We start from the raw sequence: 21262 nt of genomic DNA, 5'->3' as shown, positions 1-21262 counted from the left end.
GGGCCACATGCGGCCCGTTAAGATTTTCAATCTGGCCCGCCGGACATTCCCAAATCATTTTTTTATATCTTTAAGATGAAAAGTGTAGCTGCCGTTATGATGTGCAGTGATGTTTTCTAATGACTGGAAGTCTTGAACTATACAAAGTATTTATATAGTTGGAATCTGTGCTTTTGCATGATATTTTAGGGACTAGTGTTGTCCTGATACCAATATTATTTTGATACTTTTCTAAATAAAGGGGACCAGAAAAAATTGCATTATTGGCTTTATTTGAACAAAAAATCTTAGGGTGCGGCGGACCGGTACTTTTCAGAGGCGGTATGGTACCGAATATGATTCATTAATATCGCTGTACTATACTAATACCCGTATACCGTACAACCCTACTAGTTACTATGGTAATCTACGTCACAGCAGGTCAGACGGGGCACCAAGCAGTGTGGGTGTGGCTTCATTGTAAAATATATCGATTGAGAGGGGGTGTGACGTTCATATGTTCTCAATATTCAGGGTTTTATCATTCATAGAAAAATTTAAAACTCCATTCCGTTTTTAAGGCGGTCTGTCATAACATTTTTAGCATTCAATCAGACTTTATTGTGAGGTTTTGTATTAGTTTTCCTAAAAAATAGATATACCGGCCCCCAGACACATTTTTTATTCTCTAAATTTGGCCCCCGAGTCAAAATAATTGCCCAGGCCTGACGTAAGCGGACTCCCAGGTAAAAATGGCCGCTGTTTAGCTATAATGCAGCAGGCCGGGTAAAAATGACATTATTCTTTGGTTAATGTGGGACCTAATTTCTTATTTTTTCATTATAGCAAAAACATTGTTTGGAACACCCATCCATGCATTTTCTACCGCTTGTCCCTCTTGGGGTTGACAATCGAGCATACTTTTAGAAACATTTTTTCACATCAGAAGATTGCATATATTGACCTCTATCGCACTGCATTAAATAATGAAGCTCTGGATTCTACATTTTTTGTAATATTTATAGGGACATAAATCGTTAAGACATTATTCTGGTGAAATCAAAAAATGGACTACAAAAATGGCGATCGTTTATGTTGTAGGCGAACTTCCGGTAAAAAAATGGCTGCAATTTCCGAGTTACTTGTCAGGAGTTTCAATTGGAACTGGGTATTGATCCAATACTAAGTAGGTACAGGTGTAGTACGGGTCATAGCAATGATGATACTGATACTTCAAATTTTCAACATCATAGAATGATAACATTTTTGGTCAGAACTATAATCAGACAAACACAGGATGGCGGTGTAACAACATCAATTGAATATTTAAATGATTTCCCATTATTGGCTCTGGTTTAAATCCTTTGGTCTTTGCCCTTTAAAGTCCTCCTGTATCGAGAGACTTATTTCCTGAGTTTGTAAACAATAACAAAAACGACACAAGATTTTTTGACAGTAGAAAACTTTGATCCAACCACAGCGGTATCGACCTGATACTATACTACTTGGTCTCGTTACTGTCGATGGTTGTATCAATCTGACCACCGTTCAAGAGCTGTATCTTGCGGTTAGCGGTGAGCATATCCCCCTACAGTGTGTAGTGTAGCATGATTCGCCATTCCGCGTCCTCCAGTGTTAACGATACTGGCAAGAAACGTTGCGTATTTGTCGCCATGTCGGCGAAGATAAGCTGACTTTGAAGTGGATTTGCACTGTGGAGGCACGTTAGCAAGAATGATACATTGCCTCGAGGATGTGTTTGTTTACTTGTCGCTGTCAAATTTAAGGTACACAGCTAGAATGCATTATCACGATACAGCAATAGTATTAAAAGCTTTATCGTCGGCCAGATTTATATCATTTATGTCGTCAATCGTTTATATTGCGTAACCCCTACTATTATTGCTGTTTTATATTTTCACTTCATTTTATTTTGATATGAAAATCCCACTAAATTAGTGTAAGAGTAGGCTCAGTGATAGGGTATTTAAAAAATACTTTATTGATTTAGGAAAATCATGCAATTAAATCAGGAAGAACAATAAATAATTAATTGATTAATTAGGATCTATTTTTAAACAATATTTATTCATCAAAATGTATTTTAATGAAATGTTTACCACCTTGTTCATTATTTATATACAATAATTTTTTACTAATACGTAATATCCATCCATCCATTTTCTACCGCTTATTCCCTTTGGGGTCGCTGGAGCCTATCTCAGCTACAATCGGGCGGAAGGCGGGGTACACCCTGGACAAGTCGTCACCTCATCGCAGAATAATTAACTGTATATTTAACTCTCCCTGACTTAGGTTTTTTACAGCAGAAAACTGACTTGTGGCGCCCCCTGCTGGTAGCTGCCATAAACTGAATTAAATGACATCTTCAGAACCTCATTGATCCAACCTGTTGTTATCGTTATGTTATAATGTCGTCGTTTAGCCATAAATAAATATTTTAAAGTGAACTCCTGTTTGTTTTAGGTGATCGAGAGCTCTCAAAGAGCGAGCTCAGGGAAAAACAAGACAGGAAGTGGCGTCCTGAGGGTCAAAAACGATAACGCCGCATCATCACGCACGTCGTCCTCCGCCAGCCGCCAACCACCAGCAAAATCCTCAGCCAATCCAGGTACGATTGATCCCGTACTGTGTGTATTGTATTTTTACTACTTTGTTTATGGACTCTTTTGTTCCAGATCATGTTCCAGATCCCAAGTCTACCTCCGCTGAGGATGTAAGTGTCTTTGTGGACCTTGCCTACGTTCCGTCGGGAGCTTCGTGCCCGACTGTCAGTGTGGATTTCTTCAAGAGTGTACGCTCGTCCTGTTACATCATCAGCGGCGACTGTCCTGAGAGGGAGGAGCTTATGAGGCGGACGCTGGACGCGCTGCTCGATGGCAAGTCTTGCTGGCCCGACGCCATGCAGGTGAGCACACACATTGTGGTCTTTGTCGCATGTTGCTTGGCAGAATTTGTTCCTCTATGCCCCAAAATTGAATTATTATTATTATTATTATGTTGATCCCCTATATTATATTTATCAATTTTTCAAATCAATTAAATAAAATATCATTTTATTTTTTGTTATAACTGAACCACTGCTCTGTTTTGGTTATAAATTATTCAAAGTATTATCAATAAATACATTCTATATATTTTTCAATCAAATTAATCAAAAAAATAATTGCAACAAAATTATTGCTATCTTTTGAGTATAAAATATTTAAAGTATCATAAAACAAAATACTAAATATCAAAACAATATATAATCAATTAGATTGTATTATTTTTATTACAGCTGAACCACTACTTTGTATTGCGTATACAATACTAGATATACATTGTTTTAATTAGATGTATGTGTAGTTATTAAGCATGCAAAAGATTTACAATAAATAAATAATAGATTCATTTTATTCATTAAAGCAATTCAAATAAATATGTTTTATTACAACTAAATATTTGCTTTGTTTGAGTATCAAATATGCAAAACAATAAGACGAAATAAATACTTGTTTTTTAAAATCAAGTAAATTAAATTATTATTCTTTTACAACTAAATCACTGCTCTGTTTTGAGTATTAATCTTCAAAATATCACAGATAAAATAATGACTCGATTTAAAAATGTTTTTATCAATTTGATTTAAGTATTTTTAGTACAAATGAAACAACTCTGTAATGCAAATAAAATATATTAAATGATGTATTTTATTTGATCTAACACTGTAATGCTTTTTATGTTTGGGGTATTAAGCATGCAAAACATTTAAAATAAATTAATAAACATTTAATAAAATGTGTTATTTTAATTTATTACAAATGAACCGCTACTCTAGTTTGAGTACCAAATATATTAAAACAACATATCAATATATTTAAACAAATGTATATATATATACAGTCGCGGTCAAAAGTTTACATACACTTGTAAATCACCAAAATGATTCCCGGGCGCGGCCACCGCTGCTGCCCACTGCTCCCCTCACCTCCCAGGGGGTGATCAAGGGTGATGGGTCAAATGCAGAGAATAATCTCGCCACACCTAGTGTGTGTGTGTGACAATCATTGGTACTTTAACTTTAACTTTAAAGAACATCATGTCATGGCTGTCTTGAGTTTCCAATCATTTCTACAACTCTTATTTTTTTGTGATAGAGTGATTGGAGCACATACTTGTTGGTCACAAAAAACATTCATGAAGTTTGGTTCTTTTATGAATGTATTATGGGTCTACTGAAAATGTGAGCAAATGTGCTGGGTCAAAAGTATACATACAGCAATGTTAATATTTGCTTACATGTCCCTTGGCAAGTTTCACTGCAATAAGGCGCTTTTGTTAGCCATCCACAAGCTTCTGCTTGAATTTTTGACCACTCCTCTTGACAAAATTGGTGCAGTTCAGCTAAATTTGTCGGTTTTCTGACATGGACTTGTTTCTTCAGCATTGTCCACACATTTAAGTCAGGACTTTGGGAAGGCCATTGTAAAACCTTCATTCTAGCCTGATTTAGCCATTCCTTTACCACTTTTGACGTGTGTTTGGGGTCATTGTCCTGTTGGAACACCCAACTGCACCCAAGACCTCAAACTCCGGGCTGACGATTTTAAGGTTGTCCTGAAGAATTTTTCATTGTACCATTTACTCTCTGTAAAGCCCCAGTTCCATTGGCAGCAAAACAGGCCCAGAGCATAATACTACCACCACCGTGCTTGACGGTGGGGATGGTGTTCCTGGGTTTAAAGACCTCAACTTTTCTCCTCCAAACATATTGCTGGGTATTGTGGCCAAACAGCTCAATTTTTGTTTCATCTGACATCATATGGACAAAGATAAGACCTACTGGAGGAAAAGTTCTGTGGTCAGATGAAACAAAAATTTAGCTGTTTGGCCACAACACCCAGCAATATGTTTGGAGGAGCAAAGATGAGGCCTTTAATCCCAGGAACACCATTCCTACCGTCGAGCATGGTGGTGGTAGTATTATGCTCTGGGCCTGTTTTGCTGCCAATGGAACTGCTGCTTTACAGAGAGTAAATGGGACAATGAAAAAGGAGGATTACCTCCAAATTCTTCAGGACAACCTAAAATCATCAGCACGAAGTTTGGGGTCTTGGGCGCAGTTGGGTGTTCCAACAGGACAATGAGCCCAAATATACATACACACACACACATACTGTATATATACATACTAGGACTATATGGCCAAAAACTATATCACAATATAGGTTTTTTATATTGATCGATAGCGATAATTATTGATAATTTTTATGACTTATTTAAGCCTGCCAATAAATACAGTAAAACCATTACCAACTTACCAAGGGTGCTATTAATCAGCGGAGAAAGTGTCTGGTAGAGCGCGGCTAAGGTAATAAAATAAGTAGATTTGAAGGTAGTTGCAGATTTGAGACACTAGATGGCAGTAGTGTATAAGCTATTAAACACTCCACAGACGAGTTTGAGAAGCTACTCATTTAACCGACACGTTGGAAGTGTCAGGATGAATATCAAATATGCAAAATGCTATAGTATGTCAGGTTTTTATTGTATTTTCTATCATGTATATTTAAATCTTTTTTTTTTTTTGTTACCACTGCATTACAATTTTACTATACAATGTTTTAAATTATACACAGTTACTATAAAATATAATTATATATTATAAAATAAAATTATTCAAAATATATATATATTAATACAAAAATCTTTGTTGTTTTTATAATCTTTTCTGCCAGTTGGACACATATTTGGGTTCCATTCCATTAATCATTTATTTGTTTTGACCATCATTTGACTTTTTGTATGCATTCTTTGAAATAATATTGCTAAGAATGATTGTTAGATATATTTATCAATGAAGATATATCACCTGTCTTTTGGCTTCATCCACCAGGTGACGCTCATCCCCACGTTCGAGTCCGCCTCCATGCAGGACTGGTACCAGCAGACCCTGGAGAAGCAGAAAGAGCTGGGAATTGTGGTCCTGGGCTCCAACAGCACCGTGGCCATGCAGGATGAGACCTTCCCGGCCTGCAAGATTGAGTTCTGAATTGTGAGGAAAATGACGTTTAGTCTATTGAATTACATTTTTAATGTTTCGTACTCGTGGTTCACCTACAAAAACGCCTTGATTTGCTTCAGTCCCAAAGCGCTCTTTTACTGACCACGCATGATCTTCTGGTCCTGTGACCCTATCCTTAACAGGGGAGGAACCCGCGCACATACACACACACACACACACACACACACACAAAGAGAAGGTTTGTGGTCGAGCACGTTCAGAATAGTGAGCATCCATGTGGTTTTAGCACCATAAAAAAACACTTCAATGCTTAATTGTGTAAAAAAATATGTTATGCTTTGTGCATTTGAATCCACAGTATTATGGAATAATCACATGGTCACTGTATAGTTGAATCTATGTTGTATGCACCTGCTTTGACAAGTTGTTCCAAACATTATCATCCCTTTTTCTTCAAAAGGGAGAACATTAGCCGTTTAAATGAATCCCAATCAATGCAGGTAATATGTGGACATTCACAAGAATGATTAGATTACATTTAATGATGTCAACATGACTGTAGATTGGCTTGTTTTTATTATATTCACTTTAGTTCAGTGAAAAAACAAAACAATTTAAATCACTATTTTCTTAAATTACAATTTAATTATTATGGTTTTGAAAATCATTAAATTGAATATAAAATAAGAATAATAATTTTAATTTTTTTTAAATAGTCAAAATGTTTAACTAAAAATTGTCTGGTCGTGACAAAAATTATATTATTGGTTAAAAATAATCCGGAAAACCCACCACCTTTTCTTTCTTTTTTTTTTACTCCCAAGTGTCCATTTCTAAATTACATGTAATTTTTTTTAAAGTCTAAATGTTTATCTAAAACTTGTCTTGCCATGACAAATATAATATTATTGGTTAAAAATAATCCCAAATACCCACCTTGGTTTTTTTTTTCTTTACTCCCAAGCGTCCATTTTTAAAAAATATAATGTAATTTAAAAAAAAAAGGTCTAAATGTTTATATACAAATTGTCTGGTCATGACAAATATAATATTAATAGTTAAAAACAATCCCAAATACCTACTTTTTTAAAATTGTCTTCCAAGTATCCATTATTTATTTTTTTATCATTATTATTATTTCAAAAATATAAAATTAAATACAAAATAAAAACATTTGAAATATAGCACTTTTAATTGAAAACAAAATCAAAATGTTTATTTTGAAATTGTGTGGTCATGACAAATATAATAATGGTTAAAAACAATCCCAAATACCCACTTTAAAAAATAAATAATAAAAAACCAAAGTGTCAATTATTTTATTACAATTTGTTTACTAGTATCATTTTAAAATTATTTAAATGAATATAAAATAAAAACATTTGAAATAAAGCACTTTAAGGGACAAGCGGTAGAAAATGGATGGATGGATGTTTGATTTGAAATAGTCTGGTCATGACAAATATAATATTAATAGTTAGAAATAATCCCAAATACCTACTTTTTTATGTTTTCCAAGTGTGCAATATTTAATTTGTATCATTATTATAATTTCTAAATTATTAAATTAAATATTAAAAAAATATTTCAAATATAGCACTTTTAATTAAAAACAAAGTCAAAATGTTTAATTTGAAATTTTCTGGTCATGACAAATATAATAATGGTTAGAAATAATCCCAAATACCCACTTTAAAAAATTAAAAATAATCCAAGTGTCCATTATTTTATTACAAATTATTGTTTACCAATATTATTTTAAAATTATTAAAATGAATATAAAATAAAAACATTTGAAATGAAGCACTTTATTAGAAACCAAGTCAAAATGTTTGATTTTAAATTGTCTGGTTATGACAAATATAATAATAATAAAGTAGAAATAATCCCAAATACCCACTTTTTTTTAAATTTTCTTCCAAGTGTCCATTATTTAATTTTTATCATTATTATTATTTTAAAATTATTAAATTAAATATAAAATAAAAACATTTGAAATATAGCCCTTTTAATTAAAAACAAAGTCAAAATGTTTAATTTGAAATTATCTGGTCAGGACAAATATAGAAATTTTTTTTTTTTTTTTTTTTTTTTTACAATTTATTGTTTACCAGTGTTATTTAAAAAATATTAAATTGAATATAAAATTAAAAAAAACATTTTAAATAAAGCACTTTAATAAAAACCAAGTCAAAATGTTTGATTTTAAATTGTCTGGTCATGACAAATATAATATTAATAGTTACAAATAATCCCAAATACCCACTTTTTTTAAAAAACTTCCCAGAGTCCATTTTTAAATTACAATTTAATTATTATTGCTGTTTTTAAAATCAATGAATTAAATATAAAATAAGAATATTTGAAATAAAGTACCTTTAATTTAATAAAATATTCCAAATACACACTTTCTACTTTTTATTCTTCTCAAGTGTCTATCTTTAAATATTTGTACAAAATATCAGAGCTAGATTTCCAAATAAAATGCCCTTGGTATTTCTAGCTGCTTTTTCATTTGTCAGTGTATAATCTGCAAAATCACCAAACTGATACCTGGATTACATCATCTGATTAAGTAAAATTGCTCTGTGATTACAATAACCAAAGGCGGAACTGTGATTGTAATCCATTTTACTGTGGGTGCTTAAAATGGGATGTGATTGTATCACAAGAGGACGTGATCAATCAATGACTGAGTGAATTGATGATAGTCGTCCATCAAGTTTGGGTCTTCACTCAGTCGTGGATGTTTTTTAAATTTGTCATATTCTATGTATCTTTGTCCTGAATTAAGCATAAAAAATGGCAAAATGAAACAAAAATATAAATACTACAGTAATATTGGCCACTAGATGGGACCAAACCAATCGGAGCGCTCTGTTCAGTATCGTGGCCACTGATTGGCTCAGCCTCAGGAACATTAAAAATATTGGAGTGTAAACGTATTTCATGTGGTACAAACTGTATTTAGAAGTTTTTTTATGGTCTAGCTATGAAAATATTCAATTAATAATGAATAATTCCCACTCCACGGACCAAACAAAACGCACTCTAGTTAGAATTGATTTGAGCCTTTCCTGAAAGTTTCCTTGAAAAAAAAAAAAAGTCCCAATTTGGAACCAATTGCTAAATATAAGTGCCAGGTTATGGTTAATTAATCACCTCCCATATTAGTGTACTTTTTGGATTTGTTACACACTGCCGGTAAAAAGATGAAACAACGAATATGTAAAAATAGCAGGTTTTTCGAATGGTTTTTTTTTTCTTCAAAAATGTTTTTGATGTATGAACTGTATAAAATGATTTCAAAAAATATTTTCTTTACTCTTCCTTTTCAGATGTGCTATAGGAATGAGTCAGCATTTCAATTGGGATTGGGCTCTGCAAAACTTGAATTTCCCTTATGCTTATAGGCATTGCAATCCATCTGTGGCAATATGTTGCGATGGGGATCGAGAGTAATGCAGAAGATGTCATTATCTAATTTGCATGATTGGCCATGACTCATGTTCTTTTTAATGCATACGATTGAGCAAAAAAACATGAACCAAAACAAGTGTTTTAGATTGATGGACGGGGTTAACGCTGACTAAATATAGCCAGGTTTTCTTATACTTTGGCAAACCAGGCGCGCACACAGACAGTCCCATCATAATGTGTTTATTGACAAGAGGGAACGGGTGTAACAGCAGATGTATTTAGATGGATGTCCAGTATATAGGAAACACTGCTAAATTAATGAGATATTGGTGCAATTCCTCTACAGGTTTTGGATTTTCTAAAAAAACAATAAGGTTTTGGAATGGCCCAGAAAAAGTAACCAGACCTAAATCAAACTCAAAAGCTGTAAGGTGCCCTTAATGTGTTTGTGCCTAAGAGATCGGACACATTCTAGGTTCCTCTGCAAAAAACGTATTGAACATTTTGAATGTATCCATCCATCCATTTTCTACCGCTTGTCCCTTCTGTTTATTTTCTTCTTGAATTGACAGGTTAAAATTAAATTTTTAGAACAGCTATTTTACCATAACTTCAAACTATTACTTATCTGTAATGTATGTTGTTTCATTTCATGATATTCATGAGGAGAGTATGCATGCAGCGGGGATGATGATGATGATGTTTAGTATGTTTTGTGGGGGTAGCTGGAAGGATATGTACTTATAATTATGATAATAAACATAAATAATGTTTATCACAGTCTGTGCACATAACAGCTGGTCCTTGTTGTAGTTATTATAAATGACAGTGTTTTATTAATTGTCCAAACACGACATGATCTCAATGCCAACAAGTAGGAGAGTGAAGTTGATTGATTTACTGTACTATATATTATTTTTCTATATTAATTTGTATTGTTATTCAGTGCAATAACTTCATAGAAGCACTGTTTAAAAAAAAACAAACACACCTTTATATTGTTTTACATTGGTAAAAAATTATACATAAAATACAGTAAATCAAAGCACTGATAATGTTATTTTTCTGTATACATTAAGATGAGTTATGGTGATAATTTTGATAATAAAACACTATCAATAAAGTCAAACTGTCAAACATGTATAGTCTTATTTTATTCCTAAATATAAGTAAAATATATTTAAAAAATCTGACTGTCAATCTTTATGTATTTCTTATTTTAATTATGAGTTGAACATGACATAAAGAGATGAATTATAGTCTGCTCATGACAAAACTATTCTATGTATCGATTACCCCCAATTTTTCAATGATTGATTTGTGTATACTAGTAATAATAATAATAAATATTTCTGGAGAAGTTCTGTGGGAATGTTTCAAAAGCTAAAGCCGAACTGAAATGCTAACTGTTAGCAGATAGTGATTCCTGGAATTTTTTTAGATTTGTTTAAATGCTTTAAAATGTAATATCGGAAATTATCGGTATCAAAATTATTGGTATCGGTTTCAAAAAGTAAAATGTATGACTTTTTAAAACGCCGCTGTGTACACGGACGTAGGGAGAAGTACAGAGCGCCAATAAACCTTAAAGGCACTGCCTTCGCGTGCCGGCCCAGTCACATAATATCTACAGCTTTTCACACACACACACACAAGTGAATGCAAAGCATACTTGGTCACACTGAGGGTGGCCGTATAAACAACTTTAACACTGTTACAAATATGCGCCACACTGTGAAGCCACACCAAACAAGAATGACAAACACATTTCGGGAGAACATCCGCACCGTAACACAACATAAACACAACAGAACAAATACCCAGAACCCCTTGCAGCACTAACTCTTCCGGGACGCTACAATATACACCCCCGCTACCCCCCCCCCCCCCCCCACCTCAACCTCCTCATGCTCTCTCAGGGAGAGCATGTCCCAAGCTGCTGTATTGAGGCATGTTAAAAAAAATAATGCACTTTGTGACTTCAATAATAAATATGGCAGTGCCATGCTGGCATTTTTTTCCCCATAACTTGAGTTGATTTATTTTGGAAAACCTTGTTACATTGTTTAATGCATCCAGCGGGGCATCACAACAAAATTAGGCATAATAATGTGTTCATTCCACGACTGTATATATCGGTATCGGTTGATATCGGAATCGGTAATTAAGAGTTGGACAATATCGGAATATCGGATATCGGCAAAACAGCCATTATCGGATATCTCTAATTAATTTAAATTATTATGTATTGTCTACTTTGTACTTTATTTTTATTACATGTCATTGGCTGGGGAAAAAAGACAACTCAATTATTACATCACAAAGACTGATGTGTTTCTCACCTCAAGGACAAGCACAAAATAATAATAAAAACACATTTTTTCACAGTATGATTCTGTGTACACCATAATTACAAAAACACCATCAAGATTCCTGTCAATCAAAACTGCTGGTGGAGCCTGTACCTAATGGAAATTTTCATTTCATTTTTATTTATTTCCTTCATTGATGTGCATCTTTGATCGATAGACAATTATACCACAATTATTCAATTTTACATTTACCGGTACACACCAATGCCTGAGAAGGAGCAGGATGAAGAAACATCTTATATTTTCCTGCCCCCTTCAACATAATACGTAGTCTTACTTAATGATATCATATAAACCAACAATTACATCCAAATATAACGAAAACAAACAAAAAAACACAAGTGCAAAACTTCATGAAGTACAAACCCATCCATCCATCCATCCATTTTCTACCGCTTAATCCCTTCGGGGTCGCAGGGGGTGCTGGAGCCTATCTCAGCTACAATCAGGCGGAAGGCGGGGTACACCCTGGACAAGTCGCCATCTCATCACAGGGCCAACACAGATAGACAGACAACTTTCACACTCACATTCACACACTAGGGCCAATTTAGTGTTGCCAATCAAGCTATCCCCAGGTGCATGTCTTTGGAGGAACCGAACAAAAAAAACAAAACCTCACGGGATGATACAAAACAAATGCAAAAAATAAGTAAAATAATAAATATAAAGCAAAATGTAAACACTTATAGCTGTTCATATGATCGTATTGTTCTGTCTTTATATATTTTTTTCAATTGGAATATATTTTTTACAATCTTTTATCTCATTGTAAAGAGAATTCCATAGTTGAACCCCCACCACTGATATGCACATTTGTTTTAAAGTTGTCCTTGAATACTGATGTTGGAAATGACCTTTTCTTCTACGCTCTTCATTCTCAGAAGTGATGACAAACATTTTTTGTAAATTTTCTGGTAATGTTTTACTTTTAGCCTTAAACATGACACATAATGTCTGTTTCTTTACTAGCTCCTGTAATTTCAATAAACCCGAATTAATAAATAATATGTTAGTGTGTTCAAAGTAATCTACTTTATGAATAATCCTTATAGCTCTTTTCTGTAGTTGATACAATGCCTTTATGTTACTCTTATGTGTGTTCCCCCACACTTCCACACAGTAGCTGATGTATGGCAATATAAGTGCACAATACAATATACGCATTGCCCTATAATCTAACACATATTTGACCTTATTTAATATAAAAATACTCTTAGACATCTTTTTCCGTATATGTGCAATATGAGATTTCCATGTCAGACCGCGTGACATGAAAACTCCCACTTTTTACACGCCATCCTCTCATCATAACATCCTTGTTGCGTTTCGTAATCGCGTTAGGAAACAGACGTTACATACAAAAGAAAAAAAGATTCAATCAGCTGTTGCACAAGTGAGCAGTGAACGGTGTCTATTTTTAGAAACCTGCGTTTGTGTTGCGTCACGTGACGATAAGGCTCCACTAAACAAGAGCAGCCGAAGCTTTCGGTTTCTGATTGCGTCACGAGGGAGACTCTTGACATTTCTTTGTAGCCAATCAGAACGCGGCCCTGGTTTCGGTCCCGCCCACTCCACTCCCTCCACCCCCTCCAGAGTAAAAGCTTGAAAAGTGTTGTAACGCTGCTGCAGCCAGCACAAATAAATACACGCAGACGCCACGACTTTATTTCCATCGCCGTTTTCTTGTTTTCCCCCTGCAAGAATGATTCCTGCGGGGAACTTTGTTTCCAGCGTCATGGAGAACAGGTGAGCTTTATGTGTGACATGTTTGCGGGATCCTTTATTATGTAGCATTATTATTTGATGCAATAAAAGCACGCATGGCTGCATAAGTACAATGGACACTATATGGAAATACTAAAAAAAAAGTAAAATGATAACCGCAGAAAATGGCTTTGCTGCATTGCATAACTTTTTTTGCAGCATTTTCTAAATCCTTAGTTAATACGATTATATTTTTAACAATTTAACTAAGTGTATTTTATGATATTTAACTATTATTTTTACCCCCCAATCCCGTCCCTTTTTCATTTTCTGGGTTCAATTGTCTATAGTGAGGCATGTGAATTCCATTTAGATTGAAAGCCTGATTTTATTTTATTTTTTATTTACACTTATAAACAAATATTGATTACATTTATATTTCATTCAACTACCATCATTATTGATTATTTTCACCTTTTATTTTGAGGCTTATGAGCAGGGGTCCCCAAACTACGGCCCGCGGGCCGGATCCGGCCCCCCCAGCATCCAAAATCCGGCCCACAGGAAGTCACAAGTTAAAAAAAAATAAATAAAAAAAAAAAAAAATATATATATATATATATATATATATATATATATATATATATATATATATATATTTTTTTTTTTAAATCTTTCCTTTCTAATCCATTTTCTACCGCTTGTTACTCTTGGTGTCTCCTAGCCGCTCAGGCAAATCAGATTGTCTAAAAATTCATTTTTCCCATCGATGACAATGTTAAATGTTGATGAACATCAATGTTAATTGATGTTAAATGACAAAACGGATTATAAAGACAATGTGTATGTATATATATATATATATATATATATATATATATATATATATATATATATATATATATATACAGCCTGGCCCCCGGCCAAATTTTTTTAACCCAATGCGGCCCCCGAGTCAAAACGTTTGGGGACCCCTGCTTATGAGGCTCTTACCTTGTAAACAAATATGGTTTCCATGCAGGTTAAAAGCCTGATTTTCTTAAAAATGTTTAAATTGTTAATGTTATTCAAACAAATACAATTAATCACAAATATTAATAATATTAATTAAATTAAAAACTTGTAAACAAATATGGTTTCCATGCAGGTTAAAAGCCTGATTTTCTTTAAAATGTCTGTTTACAGTTTTCATTTTATTCAAACAAACACAATTAATCAAAAATATTAATAATATTAATTAAATTCAAAACTTGTAAACAAATGCAGTTTCCATGAAGGTTAGAAGCCTGATTTTTTTTAAATGTCTATTTAAATTTTTAGTTTATCCATCGTCCTTTGTGTGAATTATAAATGTATGTTTGTTGTTCAATAAAAAATAAAAATAAATAAAACAATTTTAGCGTCTTAGCATGAAGCTAACAGTTTATCCATCGTCCTTTGTGTGAAATATAAATGTATGTTTGTTGTTCAATAAAAAATAAAAATAAATAAAACAATTTTAGCATCTTAGCATGAACGTAAGAGTTTACCCATCCTCCTTTGTGTGAATTATAAATGTATGTTTGTTGTTCAATAAAAAAAAAGAATTATTTTTTTTAGCATGTTAGCATGAAGCTAACAATTTATCCACCCTCCTTTCCAGGATGCGATCCGTGGGTTTGGCCCTGGAGGAGCTCCTGCTGACGGCTCAGAAACAAGACTGCCTGACTGTTGGCATCTATGAGTCAGCTAAACTTCTCAACGCGTGAGTAGCAGGCTGGTTCCATAACTCCGCACAATAACGACACTCTCCCGGCGCCCACTTGCACGCTGAAACTCACCACACGGCTCTTCCTCCTCCTCCTCCTCCTCCTCCTCCTCGGCAGGGACCCGGACAGCGTGGTGCTGTGCGTCCTGGCGGCCGACGACGAAGACGACGTGGCTCTCCAGATCCACTTCACCCTGCTGCGGTCGTTCTGCTGCGACAACGGCATCACCATCCTGAGGGTGTCCGGCGTGCCGCGGCTCGGCCAGCTGCTGGCGGCTGTGGACGCCAACAGCAACGCGGAGGAGCCCAAAGACCTGCACTGCATGCTGGTGACGGTACGATGACTCTGCATTTTTAATGTTAGCATGATTACATACTCAACCACAATCCGCTCTAATGGCCAAGTATGTTTTTATATTTGACACGAAGAAAAACACAACTACGAGAGTGCAATATCATGTTATTGTTTGTGTTGTGCGCGAAATGACGCTAAAATACAAATAATTACCAGGAAAATATTAGTAGTGTCAAATAGAACATGTTTACATTTTTCGCATTACTGCCACCTAGAGGACTGGAGTAACATTGACTTATGTAAACAAAAGGTTTATGATTTCTTTTTCGTTAACAATTTTTTTAGCATGGACTGTAACGTGCGTTACTGCCACCAAGAGGACCGGAGTGGAATTTATAGTTATTGAAACTAATTGTTTGTGTTTTTTTCTGCTTACAATATTCTGCATTTTGGTTGATTCTTCTTGATTTAGTAGTTTTTAAAGAGTTTCTTAACACAATAGCGCCACCGCCCGGACTGGAGTGGAATTTTTTTTTGTTCATATAAAACCACATAAATGTGTAGCTCAGATTATACCGCCGCCTGCAGATTTATAGTGGATGATTTTTGATTAAAATGTACAACTTTTGGTTTTAAATATTTAATGCCACGGTTTGAAATTGTACCATTTTTTGACACGAAGAAACACACAACTACGAGAGAGTGCAATATCGTGTTATTGTTTGCGTTGTGCGCGAAATTACGCTAAAATACAAATACATTACCAGAAAAATATTAGTAGTGTCAAATAGGACATGTTTACAATGTCCAGCATGGACTGTAACATGCATTACTGCCTCCTAGAGGACTGGAGTAACCTTTACTTACGTAAACAAAAGGTTTATGATTTCTTTTTCGTTAACAATTTTTTTTTAGCATGGACTGTAACGTGCGTTACTGCCACCAAGAGGACCGGAGTGGAATTTATAGTTATTGAAACTAATTGTTTGTGTTTTTTTTCTGCTTACAATATTCTGCATTTTGGTTGATTCTTCTTGATTTAGTAGTTTTTAAATAGTTTCTTAGCACAATAGCGCCACCGCCCGGACTGGAGTGGAATTGTTTTCATTCATATAAATCCACAGAAATTTGTAGCTCAGAATATACCGATTTTTAGTGGATAATTTTTTATTAAAATTTACAACTTTTTGGTGTTAAATATTTAATGCCACGGATGGATGAATGGGTTTGAAATTGTAAAATTTTTTGACACGAAGAAAAACACAACTACGAGAGAGTGCAATACCATGTTATTGTTTGTGTTGTGCGCGAAATTACGCTAAAATACAAATACATTACCAGGAAAATATTAGTAGTGTCAAATAGTACAATTTTCGCATTACTGCCACCTGGAGGACTGGAGTAACATTTAGTTATGTAAACAAAAGGTCTATGATTTCTTTTTCGTTTACAATTTTTTTTTTTTTTAGCATGGACTGTAACGTGCATTACTGCCACCAAGAGGACCGGAGTGGAATTTATAGTTATTGAAACTAATTGTGTTTTTTTCTGCATTCTGGTTGATTTTTCTTGATTTAGTAGTTTTTAAATAGTTTCTTAGCACAATAGCGCCACCGGCCGGACTGGAGTGGATTTTTTTTTTTGTTCATATAAAACCACAGAAATTTGTAGCTCAGATTATACCGCCGCCTCCAGATTTATAGTGGATGATTTTTGATTAAAATGTACAACTTTTTTGGTTTTATAAATATTTAATGGCACGATTTGAAATTGTTATATTTTCTGACACGAAGAAAAACACAACTTGTTTGTGTTATGCGTGCCATTACGCTAAAATACAAATAATTACCTGGAAAATATTAGTAGTGTCAAATAGGACATGTTTACAATGTTCAGCATGGACTGTCACATGCATTACTGCCACCTAGAGGACTGGAGTAACATGTACTTATGTAAACAAAAAGTTTATGATTTATTTTTCGTTTACAATTTTTTTTTAGCATGGACGTTACTGCCACCAAGAGGACCGAAGTGGAATTTATAGTTATTGGAACTAATTGTTTGTGTTTTTTTCTGCATTCTGGTTGATTCTTCTGGATTTAGTAGTTTTTAAAGATTTTCTTAGCACAATAGTGACTGGAGTGAAATTTTTTGTTGTTCATATAAAACCACAGAAATTTGTAGCTCAGATTATACCACCACCTGCAGATTTTTAGTTGATGATTTTTGATTAAAATTTACAACTTTTTTGGTTATAAATATTTAATGGCACGGTTTGAAATTGTTAAATTTTTTGACACGAAGAAAAACACAACTACAAGAGAGTGCAATACCGTGTTATTGTTTGTGTTGTGCGCAATATTACGCTAAAATACAAATAATTACCAGGAAAATATTAGTAGTGTCAAATAGGACATGTTTACTATTTTCAGCATGGACTGTAACATGCATTACTGCCACCTAGAGGACTGGAGTAACATTTAGTTATGTATACAAAAGGTTTATGATTTCTTTTTCGTTTACAATTTTTCAGCATGGACTGTAACGTGCGTTACTGCCACCAAGAGGACCGGAGTGGAATTTATAGTTATTGAAACTAATTGTGTGTTTTTTCTGCATTCTGGTTGATTCTTCTTGATTTAGTAGTTTTTAATGGCGTTCTTATCACAATAGCGCCACCGGCCGGACTGGAGTGGAATTTGTTTTTGTTCATATAAAACCACAGAAATTTGTAGCTCAGATTATACCGATTTTTAGTGGATAATTTTTGATTAAAATGTACAACTTTTGGTTTTAAATATTTAATGCCACAGTTTTAAATTTTTAAATTTTTTGACACGAAGAATAACACAACTTGTTTGTGTTGTGCGTACGCTATAATACAAATAATTACCAGGAAAATATTAGTAGTGTCAAATAGGACATGTTTACAATGTTCAGCATGGACTGTAACATGCATTACTGCCACCTAGAGGACTGGAGTAATATTTAGTTATGTAAACAAAAGGTTTATGATTTATTTTTTGTTTACAATTTTTTTTTAGCATGGACGTTACTGCCTCCAAGAGGACTGGAGTGTATATAAAACCATCAGAAATTTGTAGCTCAGATTATACCGAGTTTTAGTGGATGATTTTTGATAAAAATTCACAACTTTTTTGGTTTTAAATGTTTAATGGCACGGTTTGAAATTGTTAAATTTTTTGATATGAAGAAAAACACAACTATGAGAGAGTGCAATACCATGTTATTGTTTGTGTTGTGCGCAATATTACGCTAAAATACAAATAATTACCAAGAAAATATTAGTAGTGTCAAATAGGACATGTTTACAATGTTCAGCATGGACTGTAACATGCATTACTGCCACCTAGAGGACTGGAGTAACATTTAGTTAGGTTTATGATTATTTTCCGTTGACAAATTTTTTTAGCATGGACTGTAACAATTTTTGCAGTACTGCCACCAAGAGGACCGGAGTGGAATTTATAGTTATTGAAACTAATTGTTTTGGGTTTTTTCTGCATTCTGGTTGATTCTTCTTGATTTAGTCGTTTTTAAAGACTTTCTTAGCACAATAGCACCACCGGCTGGACTGGAGTGGAATTTTTTTTTGTTCATATAAAACCATCAAAATTTGTAGCTCAGATTATACCACCACCTGCAGATTTTTAGTGGATGATTTTGATTAAAATGTACAATTTTTTTGGTTTTAAATATTTAATGCCACGGTTTGAAATTGTTATTGACACGAAGAAAAACACAACTACGAGAGTGCAATATCGTGTGTGGTATTGTTTGTGTTGAGCGTGAAATTACGCTAAAATACAAATAAATTACCAGGACAATATTAGTAGTGTCAATAGGACATGTTTACCATTTTCAGCATGGACTGTAACATGCATTACTGTAATCATTAAGGGGATTACAATTAAAGGAAGGTTACATTTTAAATAAAAATGTGGACATTTAATATATTTTTCTCCTGGTCCTATTTTAGGTAGGTCAAAAAAAACACTTTTTTTCGATATTGACCGATATAAAACACTTATGTCGTGATACAGTTTTCAGCCATTGTAGTAAACAGCATTGTTTTTATGCTTTAGCTATGAAAATATTGTTTTATTAATGCCTACTTTGCGGCCCGGAACCAACGAGTACCTACAAAGTAAACATGTCTAAGTTGTGTATATACTGTAGTTCTTGTGTACTTCATTGATGCTAAGCCAAGAGGTAGTCATGTTGCGGTCTCTAATGTTATGGTTGTTTACATTTCTTATGTTTCTCCCCTTGCAGAACCCCCAAGCTGAGCACCGTAGGCTCCAGGAAGTGGGGATCTACTGCCAGGAGAGCCGACGCATGAACCAGTGGGTGCCCGAACTGGTTCTGCAGGAGCGTTGAAGCGCACCCGAACGCCACACGAAACACGAAGAAGCGCTTTCTGGGTTCCTTTCCAGATGATGAACTTTTAAGAGGACGCTGCAGCTCCACAAGGGGACGTTTCTGGAGTGGACCAGGCTATCCCGCTTTATGAGCGAAGCTAGAACCGAGAACATGCTGGAAGGATCACATCGCCAGACTATTTATTGTTCTTTGCAGGTCAGGTTGTCCTGAGACAGTCTGTACGTTATGCTGCTAATCAGCCCTCGCTGCTTGCTCAGGGGGCAGAAGCAGCAGGGGCCACTGAGAGGAGAAATTCCACACCCCAGCTGGTTCCTGGAGCAGCCGCGTGGTTTCCAAGAACCAGACAGGAATGTCGCAACGCTGAAACTGTGCCTTGCATTCCCTGTATTCCGGCGTGGAAGATTCCTCGGAGAGGCGTGTGCGTCGCAGAGGCACCGTCTCCATGGAAACTGCAACGGTGTTCACAGGATCCAAAGAAAGACCTTCTCGAAGCATTCAATATGTGTTGATGAGATACTGAATAGTACACACACTGTGTTTCACTTGATGTCTTTTAAAGTCTTGATAATAAATGATTTTGTTCATATCAGCTGGACTGCCTCATGCATGAACACTTTTGTCTATAACTGACCCATTAGTTGTGTCCAAAATGCTTTTAAAACATGTTAGCATATATGTCAAATAGGGCTGTTCCACAAGGTTTATATCGCTCAATATTGGCAATGATTGATATTTTCCGAAATAAGGACAAATGTACACATTTTTATTTCAAATGTAACTTTCCTCTGATTATGATCCCCTCAGCTATCAAGGCAAAAAGGAAAGGAAATATCAACACAACTAGAGATGTCCGATAATGGCTTTTTTGTCGATATTCCGATATTGTCCAACTCTTAATTACCGATATCAACCGATACCGATATATACAGTGGTGGAATTAACACATTATTATGCGTAATTTTGTTGTGATGCCCCGCTGGATGCATTAAACAATGAAACAAGGTTTTCCAAAATAAATCAACTCAAGTTATGGGAAAAAATGCCAACATGGCACTGCCATATTTATTATTGAAGTCACAAAGTGCATTCTTTTTTTTAACATGCCTCAATACAGCAGCTTGGGACATGCTCTCCCTGAGAGAGCATGAGGAGGTTGAGGTGGTGGTGGTGGTGGGTGGGTGTATATTGTAGCGTCCCGGAAGAGTTAGTGCTGCAAGGGGTTCTGGGTATTTGTTCTGTTGTGTTTATGTTGTGTTACGGTGCGGATGTTCTCCCGAAATGTGTTTGTCATTCTTGTTTGGTGTGGGTTC

At 34.7% G+C, this 21262-nt stretch overlaps 2 protein-coding genes across 2 annotated transcripts in view; both read left to right on the top strand.

Annotated features, from left to right (window-relative positions):
* Nucleotides 1–10221, top strand: part of LOC133611363 (microtubule-associated protein 1S-like) — a 35022-nt gene extending 24801 nt beyond the window's left edge. The window contains exons 8-10 of the mRNA XM_061968068.2: nucleotides 2467–2611; nucleotides 2679–2908; nucleotides 5879–10221. Coding sequence (XP_061824052.2) covers nucleotides 2467–2611; nucleotides 2679–2908; nucleotides 5879–6034 — 531 coding nt within the window. The 3' untranslated portion in view covers nucleotides 6035–10221. The remainder of the gene's footprint in view (nucleotides 1–2466; nucleotides 2612–2678; nucleotides 2909–5878) is intronic.
* Nucleotides 10222–13299: 3078 nt separating this feature from the next.
* On the top strand, nucleotides 13300–20538 carry LOC133611367 (growth arrest and DNA damage-inducible protein GADD45 beta-like). Its single transcript, XM_061968080.2, has 4 exons — nucleotides 13300–13548; nucleotides 15149–15250; nucleotides 15372–15588; nucleotides 19845–20538. The coding sequence occupies exons 1-4, from the start codon at nucleotides 13505–13507 to the stop codon at nucleotides 19947–19949; spliced, it is 468 nt and encodes a 155-aa protein (XP_061824064.1). The 5' UTR covers nucleotides 13300–13504; the 3' UTR covers nucleotides 19950–20538.
* Nucleotides 20539–21262: the final 724 nt, after the last annotated feature.

The sequence above is a fragment of the Nerophis lumbriciformis genome, linkage group LG08 (genome assembly GCF_033978685.3).
Source record: "Nerophis lumbriciformis linkage group LG08, RoL_Nlum_v2.1, whole genome shotgun sequence".
Classification (NCBI taxonomy): Eukaryota; Metazoa; Chordata; class Actinopteri; order Syngnathiformes; family Syngnathidae; genus Nerophis; species Nerophis lumbriciformis.
Note: the sequence above shows the minus strand (reverse complement) of the source record. Positions and strands in the feature narration are given on the sequence as shown.